Source organism: Macrosteles quadrilineatus, unplaced genomic scaffold, assembly GCF_028750875.1.
Source record: "Macrosteles quadrilineatus isolate MER2022 unplaced genomic scaffold, UCM_ALF_1.0 Scaffold_1__1_contigs__length_201487025, whole genome shotgun sequence".
NCBI lineage: Eukaryota > Metazoa > Arthropoda > Insecta > Hemiptera > Cicadellidae > Macrosteles > Macrosteles quadrilineatus.
Genome location: NW_026542594.1, coordinates 164805690 through 164817866, shown reverse-complemented (window position 1 = coordinate 164817866; position 12177 = coordinate 164805690). Strand labels below are relative to the sequence as shown.

The window sequence follows — 12177 nt, the reverse complement described above, 5'->3', positions numbered from 1 at the left end:
TCAATACTACATCAAATGACTTTAATTCTATTGCCTGTAGCTCGAGTTCACCGATTTGAAAAATTGCAATAATGCTTCTCAGAGCTCAAGTTTTGCACACATTTTGTTGGAATAAATCTCAATTTAAACACGTTCACGTCTAGAAGACAAGAACAACCGGTATTTCTGTTTAGACTTTTCTGTTGAAAATGTCAATGTTCTTTCAGGCAGTAAGATAGGGGACATAGTGACGGTTCCTGGGTACGAGTATAAACCAGACTTCCCGTTCATCAACCCCAAGAGCATAGTGTTCGAGACGATCGCCCGTGCCATGAGGGTGGACGGCGAGCGGCGTGCCGTGTATAAGGACATCCCTCTGGAGGTGAAGGGTAAGGGCTACGTCACTGTGGAGACCCTGTCTGACTGTCGTCTCACCTTCGAATGACCTTGACAAACACTCGCTGAAGACACGTCATCAATACCCTGGTCTCACACAATATCATTCAGAATTCATACGTAACAGTGAGAGGAAACTTTATGATAGTAACAAGATACAATCACAAAATAAATTACTGTCTTTATTTTGTGATCAAATGCAGACCTGAAGATGCACTGTAACTCATAAAAACCATTAATTCACCAATAGAGAACAGACATCAAGATGCACTTGCATCTTCAAGATTAGAAAACGAGTATAAAGTGTTTTAGCGTACTTATTTTTGGTGGTTGCCAAATAGTGCACTACTTGAAGGGGCGAAGGGCTGATTTATTTTTGGGAATAGAGTATGGAAGGACTGTGCTGTTTCCTCATAGCAAATCCAATAACATCGAAAGTGGACATTAAATTTACGATTGACTCAGGTGTATTGTGAAAAGCACTTTCTTCTAACAATTTAGTCTTCCATTCCTAAGTCTGAAAAACACCATACCACATTTTCCAGCATAGCATATTCAACGCAAACTCAAACTGTTTGTAGAGCAAAATATGACAAGTTGTGGGGACCAAACTTAAAATGTTGCCAAAATGTACATGAAGAAATAATGTACCGGCACCATATATTGTTACCATGTCCATAGATCTGTTACTTAAATACTTGTCATGTGAACCTTTGTAGACGAAACTCCTAAAGTATGAAACAAGACTTTTATCTTGTTTTCTTAAAACTTTCCATTAAACACCTTTTTTGATGTTTTCATGATTATTTTTAATATGAACAAGATAATATGAGAAATGACATACTAAGGTATTTTCAGACTCTTAAGGTAGACAGTTACAAATAAGAAGGATAATTTTCTGTATTTGAAAGAAAAATGTTTATTTTGATGATATTTATACCATTAAATAAATATCATATAATTGTGTTCATGTAATTTATCCATCTTGTAAATATTATTTTTGTAATTGCTTTTTTACTACACTGTAAAATCAAAGTTGAAATAAACTTGGACATTTTCACTTCAAGCCATTTTTATCACATCCTCCTTACTTATTTAATTAAATAATAACTAATTCTGTTATTAAGAGGACAAGTTCCTACAAATAACAGATTAACCAACCAAAGTGGTATGGTAAATAGATACTATACCAAAAACTAAAAACTTAGGAAAGCTAAGAAACTAATAATTAGGAAGTACCAACATTCAAATAAAATTTTTCTTGAAAAATTTTACATATTATTCTTGTTTGAGTAAAGAAATAACGTCTCAAGAATCTGATACTGTTTTCTGGTTTCTTTAAAGAAACCTGAAGAATACTGCCAAATATTAAATCGTATTAGTAGGCCCACTTGCTTATAATTAGTTACATACTTGAGTTTATAAACTAAATTGTTATACCAACTGGCAAAAGTTTGATTTATAAGATAAAAAAAAAACATAAGAAAAAATTACTGGTCAGCAGAACTGGTATGCAAAGCATTATTTCAATTAAGGTAATTAAATAAGCCAAGTAATAATTATTTCAATATAATGAACACAACTTAATTAGGATCAGAGTTTGTGAGTTTAAGACTAAACTTTACAAATCATATATTAAAGTCCATTTTTAAGAGGTTGGCAGCCCAATTTTTAGCCAATAAGTCGTTGCCAATTTTACAGTAAAAATAAACTTAATTTAATTGAGCATCTAAATTTGCTTCTGTAATAGTGATTTTATTTGTGTAACTAGTTTGCGACGTGGCACTTTGCTGCACATGAGAGAAATGTTTACGCACGAGCCGTAGGCGAGTGTGGAAAATTTATCGAGTGCAGCAAAGGCATTTGCACTCGCGTTACACATTATATTTTTCCTATAGTTACTATAAAGCATATAAATGATTAGTTGTTCAAACACTATAACATGTTTTAGGTTAGGTTAAATCTAAGCGTTGAACGAAATGGGAAACGCTGAACCAGCTAATCGTAATCTTAGTATATTTTAAGTGTTGCCAACCTATTTCCAAGCGTACACGGATTACGTGCCTACTAAAAGCACGCTGTCTTGTGTTGTGTGGTTGGAATACCGGAGTGCTACAGAAAAATGAGTGCGGCAAAAGAATGAATGCGGCAAAAGTAAGTAAATGCAGCAATTAGCTACTTTGCGTGCTATAATCAGGTCAAGGAAGCCCACTTTGCCAGGTAACTTTAGGAAAAATAATGTTTTGACTATACTATCAACCAAGACTAACTAAAATAACACATCTTAGTAAACTCATTTATTGCATGTAATATCAACTATCTGTATAAACAAAGATCAATTAATTATAATTATTGACATTGGCAGTTGGCACACTCACTATGTTCTATTAAACAAAACATTTCCTACAGCTAGTCCATAATATAGGTAAATCTCTCCTCTGGTATCTAAATTTCGAATCAAATGTGATACTGAACATCATTTGTTTATTTTAAAACTTCAATCTTAACTAATGACTCTTTATGTAGTAAATTCTCTTGATTGTATTTTATTAAATCCAATCTATGACTTGTATATGTTTATTATGCATTATCAACCATCCCAGCAAAGAAACTTCTTCTATATCTGGGAAGATTTTTGTTTCGTTCTTATTTTGTTTTGACTAATGAAATCATCCTTTAAAAAAACAAGACTTAAAACTAGATAAAATTATCTCTAGAGCCAAAAACAGATACAGGTAAACCCAATGAAACATTCTGTTTGAGTAATAATGCCTTTATTTGTGAATTACGTGTCAACCTCATCTACAGTCTAGACTGGCTGATAATTGTAGTTGTAGACATAGAAAAAGCCACCAAAAGCTTGCAATACTATTGGCAAACAAATCGTAAATTTACGTCGCTTATCTATTTTGTGGTTTCATTTTTATTTGAGCTGAAACACAAAGTCGTTAGATGTCAAAATTGCTTCCACAGTAAGAATCAATCACTCTTACTAAAAAGTGCTACACAAAACTTAATTGTAACAAAACAATAACAATAAGAAATTATGTATAGACAAGCTTTAAACTAAGAAGTTAAACACTATGCTATCTTTCTAAACAACATGTTCAAAGTAAAATGTTAAAAGAAAAAAATTAAAATTAATTGAAAACATGGAAATAAACGTACGTACATTCCTATTAAACTGTCGGGAAATGTATGGTTACATATAGAGTCAGCACAAATAAACATACACTATTTGGTTTTCTAAAACTAAAGTATTGCCATATGTAATAATACAAATAGTATACAACAGCATACATAGCAAACTCAAGATTTTAAACAAATCTTACTTTAGAGTAGACATCACAAATGGTCGAATCATTACTTATTAGATGTAACACATTTATATGAAGTACATTTTCGCACTAAAAAAAACACTGTTAAAATTTATTTTTGACCATTTACATGAGGTCTACTCTAATAAAAAAATCAAAAGTTTGGTCGTTGTATGCATAAATATGTAAAGAGTAGTTTAAACATAAAAAGCATGTCTTTTAATACCAGTTAAAAGACTTACACTATGTTTATCATATGTGACCAAAGAGTTAATTTTTCATTAATTATGTGAACAAAATAGCACCAATAAATAAAGGGTTTTAAAAAGAAATAATATAAATTAAACTTGTTAAATTTTTAAGAAATAGAAGAAAGCTCACAGTAAATTTATTGATTTTACTTAAATGTTCTCAATAAAAAAGCTGAAAGCAAACTAAATACACAGCAGTGGTACAGAAGGCAGTGGTAGAAGGAGGAAATCTCACTGACAATAGCATAAAATCAAGTAATCTTTGATTAATTGATGACTAGATCTAGGACATTTTCAAAATAGTTTGAGTTTCAATGATTTCACACAACTTGAACGCATTTTAAGTAGATGAGAGAACTAAGAAAATTGTATTGCATACCTATTGCATCCAATGTGCATATGATTGCGGAATTTAAACACAAACGTGGTATATTGATCAATCTTTTGGTTAAAAAATGAGTGAAATTTCCTCCTCATTGGTGTACTATAGACATGAACATGAAGACAGGAAAGAAGGACCTGCCTTCTACAGAAAGTTGACAGAAAATATAACACACAACACGTCCTAGACTAAAACGCAAATATAACATTGTTTGTATTTCGTCATTATATCATTTCGTAATATGTCTGGGTATATATTATACTATCTATATAATTTTAATATTTTTTTGTTAAATAGTATTTGTTTACACTCATTTGTACTATTTGAGAAATAAATTTGTAGGACTAAGGTTAACAGCTGGTCAGACTGCATAGTGACTCTTGGCGCAAACGACAAGTCAACAACAAAGAAAACACGAATAGAGTTTACTCTATGCTTTGTCACATCGCCATTGCATAACTTTGTACTCTGTGGTATTGTATTGACTGAGGTAAATAATATTGTCGTAAACAACACATTTTCTACAACATAATTAGGTATGTACAATAAACCTCGCCTAGAACATCACAAAATCATTTCCTAATTCATCGTTAACATCGTATAAAACTTTACAAAAAAATGTCGTCAAATCCAAAACATTTTGAAATCAGACGAATCGACAAATCAACAATGATATGGTGAATTATTTAAACTTATTACCGTGAAAGGGATTTCAATATTTAAATAAATATCGATGATAATTCTGAGTCCAATGATTACAACATCCCATCACAAATAAACTTAAGGTTGTAATTAAGCTACTCACTAAATACAACTAAAGCTTTACAAAAACAAAACAGTAACACTTTCCTAAAATCAATTTACAGAACTCTAAGAACTAACAAATATTACAATCTCGTTGACAATAACGAAAATTTATTTAATAGACTTTATTAATTACCTACGATTTGTACTGTTTTGCTTTGTTATTATTACATTGCTGAAATCAAGTTTAAACTGATATATATATACAATAATGATAACCAACAATTAGAAGCCAAGAATGCACAGTCTGACCAGAGAACCAGTAACATTAACAACAAATAGAATCAAACAGTGACAGTAGGCCTACAAGATGTTGTGTTGTGTTAGGTTGGTGGAAACAAACTACTTAGTTCTAGAATGGAATAAAACACGTTGCAAGTTTGTACAGTTGATGTATTTTGCTACATATACCAGTATTTTAGTAGAAATATTTGTGTGATTCAATTATGGGAGACTCCAAGGGAGACAGATATTTCAATAGTTGAAAGATACTACAAGACCTGGTAAGTATAAATCAAATATATAGAGTGAAGTAAAGAATATTTTACTAATAAATGTTGTAGTCCTAAGGGACCCAAGACATCTTTTGTACCTTTATAATATAATCACAAAAAAATGACATAAAAACCTAAAATTTTTTTTAGTCAAACATTTTGAATGGAATTTTATCATGTTTAGTTTATAATGAAATATTAGCTAAAATATAAGTAACAGATATAAAGTAAGATAATTTAATTATTTCTTTTAAAATTCCAAATGCTTTTTAATTGATTGCTTAGACCCTTTTCCAGGTTTAGAAAGTTTGATAATAAGTTATTGTGATTCAAATTTCCAGTAAATTTTATAAAAATCATGTCCTACCAATAGACATATTACGGGTTTAACTGTTTCACAAAAGATTTTCTTCCATTTAGAATGTTGGCTTTGCCAATTCCAATAAAAACTTCAAATACACATGCAGCTCTGTCTTTAGTCAGAGTCTCCCATGATTGAGATTATTGCTTGAACTGCAGCAGCTAGAGGTAGAGAACAGGACGAGGTAGTAGCAAACGGAATTTGTATTGTTCAGAACTTTTGTACCATTCGTGTTTGTTTGCCGAGGTAGGATAAACAAAGACAACAAACAGTGAATGTATATACTGTAGATAGACATCGATACTTGGCGTTGGACTATGGTAGCCAAGTTTTGTACTGGTCTTAGCCTCTCCTTATGTATTTTGTGATCAGTCTGTCATGCATTGGAGCACAGAGGTACAGCTTCTCACACACACACTCATGCATACACTCACACACACACAGTACTGCTATGGATACATATTGTAGAAATGTAGCTAACATGTAGCTAGGATCCCTGACTTGATAAAACAATTACTGTATCAATTCAGTTGTTTTAAAACATTACTAAAATCATCTTCATTTAAAAAGATCATTCGAATACAAAATACTATTCAATCTGCATCAGAAGAGATTTAAAAGCTACTTACAAGATACTGGCCTAGAAGCTGTATTCTGTGCATTGTTTGTTATTGTATGGCTTATCTATTTGTGCTTTAGTAATCTGGAGTGAGAAAATGTGAATACTGACAAATATTTACACAAAAGCCATGCAGAGACATTGAGCGAAGCGAATACATTGACATGCAAAGCACATAACAACACTTTACTGGATAAACAATCTTAGTCATTAAGTAGAAAAGATAAAAAGGTATAAAACGTTATAAAAAGTTCATAACAAATTTTAACGACTTTACACAAATTTTTATGACGATTTTAGTCATTGATGGTTATTTATATATAAACAATGAAAAATACTTATGTTAGTGTGATAGAAAAAGATGGCTTGAAAATGCCTTCATGAAACACATTTGGTATAGTATCGACTACCCTGATTAAACGTGGCCGATGTATTTCGTGGCTGGCCACATACCAAAAAGCTCCAACATTTTACCCAAATAGTTTTTGTTTTGTTTTTAGTTTAGGAAATGTATTGAGTTCATTTTTAATGTAATTTAGACTGGTATTAATTTTTTTTCCTGTAACTGTGGGCTAGAAAATATTATTTAGTCATATTTAAGGAGGAAATTTAATATATGTTTACAAATCTGGTATTTTTTATATTTCTTGTTTACAAGTAGGACTTCATTGACAGATTGGTATTAGAGACATGAATGTGGTTTTAGTTTTTCAATAAGCCTTATCAACATTACAATTAAAACCAAACTACATATTTAAATGACAATATTACACACTAATCAATAGTATTACTAATCATTAATTAGGCCTATGGTGGAACCTTGCTCAACAAATACAAATAATTGATAAAAATACCGGTGGTGGTTTTCCAACCCAACTTTGGTGGTACAAAAATATTTTAATCACTATAAAAACTTCAATAAATAAATACAATCCTAGAAAGTAATAATTAAATATAAAATAATTTAATTTATTGCTCAAATACTTTTAAAGTTAATAACAGATATGTATAATGAGTAACTTTCTTTTATAAATTAATTGAAAATGTAAATATTAATTATCTTCACAAGATGATCAAAAGAATTTCAATGAAAGAAAGTATGGTTTTTACAATAATATTTTGACAAATAAAATAGACCACCAAAGTTTCCACAGTGCTTCCCTTCCTTGGTCCACTGCACCAGCTTGACAGAAAATCGTCACACTTCAACATTTTAATAAACGATCTTTCCGATGCACCAACCCTTATTATACAAACGTTTAGGAGTAATTTTGTGCAATATAAACTTTATTTTACCAATATACAAAACTACGTACAACAAAAATATAATTTCACCAAGTATTAGGCCTGGGGCTCGCCGACTCTAGGTGGTAACGATGAATAAATCTCCCGCTACAGGGAACAGCTGAGCACTTTCTACTAAGCACCCTTGTTACAAAGCTCATAGAAGATCGATATACAGTATGAAAATATTATATTCTACAAAAGCTTAGAAAAACACCGATAGGAAGAGTAAGACTTACGCTAGGTCAGCAGGGATCATGCGAGATGCAAGCGTCCTTTAGGTTAGGACCCGGGGTAATTTGACTTGAGGAGTGTCACATTTCATGGAAACTCAACTTCTGAGAAATTATATACAAATGTACACACAAACTGAGTCCAGTGATGACATTCATTCACACCAATAAGGTAGCGAAGTAGTATATATCATATATAATATATAACTTTATTAATACTTTATATATAGACTCTAATTTCTTAACACGGATCTTTAATTCTTATCATCTTTTGAGTTTTCAAACCTGAGTATTAAGAACAAAACCGGCATTAAATATAATATTTAAATGCTGTTTTTATTCATATTCAATGGACTTTCACAAATTTTATTTTATTCAGTCTTTTTTAATAGACATTTTCTAAGTTGTACTCTCAAAAAGGCGAAGAGATTGACACTTGGTCACTCACTACATGTTGTTTTTTTGTAAGGGCTTGTTCCATAGATTTTAAATTTATATTAATGCAGATCTGCACAAAATTGTATTAAATACAAAAACTCAAAGATGTGGACTTAACAGGAACCCTTTGACTTATATTTATAATCTTCCAACTAAAGTAAATTTACTTTAAACTCAATCAAATTGAATTTAGAAATGGTAAAGAGTTTATTTTCACCCTTAATCATTCTAGGGTGAAAAACATGTGGTGCATCTGACTGAAAACTATCCTAAAGTATTACATTAAATAGTTTTCAGTCAGATTTATCATTTAAGGAGGACAGCGCATGAATAACTACGAGCTTCCTCATGTTCTTAACCGTTGCCTGATGAATTATTTGACAATTTATTTAATAATAACTTTTTTAGTTTAAAGTGTTTACAAGACAAGAAACGAAGACAATTTCATAAAATTTACCTAGAGTCTAAAATTTGTGAAAGTCCAAAAAGGAGTAGGGACAACAGTCTGTTAAACTTCCTCAAACTCCTTCCTTTAGTAATTCCATTTGTACATTAGCGGTAGGAGGTTGTAACATTTTCTATTTTTGTACATAGGTGATTGTTCATACCCGCTGTTGGAAGGACCAAGCATGGCACAGATACATTTAGATTTTGCAAGATATGGACGATCCCTTAACCTATAGTAAGCGGCGCAATTTGAATATGAGTCCATCTTAAACCTAATTTACAACAAAGAGCGATTGAGCAGTGTCCTAAAACTCACAACACATTTGACATCAACAAAAAACTAACTGAAATTGTCTAAATCAAAGAAACCTAATGAAAATGAATGTCCTGCGAATAAAAACTGACACTAGTAAAACAAGTTTTAGACACCAATATTTACACAGTTCATCACAAGTCACAGTTATATTATCTGGACAGCAGACAAGAGTCATCCGTAGTCACTTTACCAACACTGGTGGGTTTGGCAAATCACAGAAGAATAACACGAAACTATATACAAATTAACTAAAATCAAACCTAGTAAAATGCAAATAAATGGTGGGTCGAAAATAACTCGGAATGCTTGTTCGGAACAGGCACACATCACAGACAGTGTTCAAGAGAGTCCGAACGCGTTAAACGCCAGCATGAGATCGGCCAGCTTTGTCTCCCAGGTCTGACGAAGGAGTGACTCGACGGCTTTGACTCGGAACTCCTCCTCCTGGGCCTTTGGGCGTTATGGCCACTCTCGAGAGTAGCAGGAGGCCAGCGGCTTGACAAAGTGGTGGTCTGCCGTGCCGCAGTGAGGACAGGTCACTCGGTGACTGTAGTCGCTGAAGAAGTTGAGTCTCTGGTGGGGCAGCAGAAGGGCTTTGGCACATCCGTTACACTGCAACAATCAATATGTACTCATGACTCAAATATTTACGTAATTCAAGATCGCCCAAAGTCTCATAGCAATAAATAAGTATAAAACAATTTCTGATAAAGTCAATTGTAAAGGAATACCCATAATTTGTATGTATATTACTAATATAAAAACATGCATTGTATACAATGTTTTACATGATCTGGGATAAGATTATTTTATTATATCAAAACAGTTTTCATAAAGATAGTTTAGTTAATGATTACTATTTCAGATGATCTGTTAATATGGACTAGCAGCCTGCGTCACTTTGTGACTTCAAAATTCGTGATATATTTGATATACTGTATAGTTGATAAGGGTGAAAAAGATTATTTCTCATCATATCCCTATATTTGCATTGCGTGGGTGATCTCTTTGAGGCATCTTAGTAAAATTACAAATGCTAAGAAACATACTATGAAAACATAAAATCCTATCACAAAACAAAATCCAATGTCCCGCAAAAGGCACATTTGGGAGGATAAGAGCTTTAAGTTGACACCCTATGAAAATAAATATTTAGGGGTCAATTTGCTACACACAAAAATCCAACAAATTCTTTTAAAAATATAATATATAGATTAGTTTTACTGTCACCTCAAATACGTACAAAATAGCTTGACTTTTTTTGTACTGTCGCATTTGGTTTTCTTCATAACTACATATCACAACTGAGGAACGTAGTTAACATTTTTAAAGGTACCGTATTTGGTTTGTAGCAAATATAACAAGATTTTTGCCAATCAAATTAAATCAATAATACACTAACAGTATGCAGAATATATTCAAGAAACATACTGTAGGTTTTTAACCTAACATCAAAACATTTAGATTACTTGACGAGGTAATTATACCACAATATTATAGTCAAACATACTGTATCAATGACACATGTATGAAAAGTAAAAGCAAACTTTAAATTTATACTTTTGGTTTTTAGTTTGTGCTGAAGAAGATAGGTAACTATGTAAAACTCACACTCACTGTAATTATAACCAAGTGACCAGGACAAACCGCCTCTTCAATACTAAAGAACTTAAGAAAGTGTAATACATCCACCAACATAGGTTCTAAATTTGTAGGTGGTTATTTTTCTTGTGTCTACTGTAATATTGTGTTATGCATTCACTGTAAAAAAAGGAAACAATAAAGATTTCTTTAAATATTTTTACAATTTTGATTAACTTGAGATTACCTTAAGTCGCTCAGTACAGCAGGGCATGGCAGCGAAGACATCATACGAGTACATAGTGCCAAGAACAAGAGAGGATCCGTCCCATGAAGTGGAACAGAATCTACACCTGAGCCTACGTCCAGGAGCCCAGGCCTCCAGACATCCCATGCAGACTGCGGTCAGGAACTGGGTACGTCCTTCTACCTTTACCTGCATAAAATAACAAGTAAGTTCATGTGGTTGTCATTCAAGAGGGATCCATCCTAAGAGAAACTTCATTTCAGTCTATGTTCAAGAGTTTGGGAAGACTACCTGCAATACTGGGGGTGGCTAAGTGGCTTTCCCTCTTCAATTGCCAAATAATCACAGCAGAACCCATCATTGTAGTTCTGAGCTTAAGAAAGTATCAAAACTAAATCCAATATCACTATTCCATATTTTGGTTCATTGAAAAGGACTGGTGTCAAGACGGTTTATTCATAAAAAAAATCTAAATCTTAAGAATTTTAACCAAATTGTAACTGTGAAAAAGTAAAGTTTGTGCTAAAAAGTAAACCGAAGATAACATATTGGTAGGCCTACATGAATTCAAAAATAATATTTTTTTTATAGTTACATAACACACCTTACTATTTTATCAAACATAATTTTTCTGTAAAAAAAAATAGACAGTACTGAAAGGCTAATATTTTTTTTAAAAAGGAAGAGCAAAGTATAAAAGCATATCCTACATTAAGGATTTTTAAAATTAAGAGATAGAAATTATTAAACCAAGAATCATTGAAAAAATAATCCATTCAAAAAAGCTATTAAGCCAAAACAGAAGGCAACAAAAAGACCTGTTAAACCCCACCAATACTTAAGCTCCATCATTCTCCAGGGGGCTTTGTCAGTGGAGAGCATGTCTTCACTTCACCTACTTGAGTTTTGTTTGTCACAACATTCTTGTTTTCGTGAATAGACTTGTTGCATAATCATTTATCTTACAGACCCTGCCTACCCTTACTCATTTATGGCCTTCTAAAGATTTTTTAAAGATTTTCAGAGTA

The 12177-nt window shown here is 32.1% G+C and overlaps 1 protein-coding gene across 1 annotated transcript in view; it reads right to left on the bottom strand.

Annotated features, from left to right (window-relative positions):
* Positions 1-5840: 5840 nt before the first annotated feature.
* The window catches only part of LOC128988918 (headcase protein), an 82616-nt gene continuing 76279 nt past the window's right edge, over positions 5841-12177 (bottom strand). The window contains exons 4-5 of the mRNA XM_054410703.1: positions 11150-11338; positions 5841-9933 (exon numbers count right to left, since the gene is read on the bottom strand). Of these exons, the coding sequence (XP_054266678.1) occupies positions 9781-9933; positions 11150-11338 (342 nt within the window). The 3' untranslated portion in view covers positions 5841-9780. The remainder of the gene's footprint in view (positions 9934-11149; positions 11339-12177) is intronic.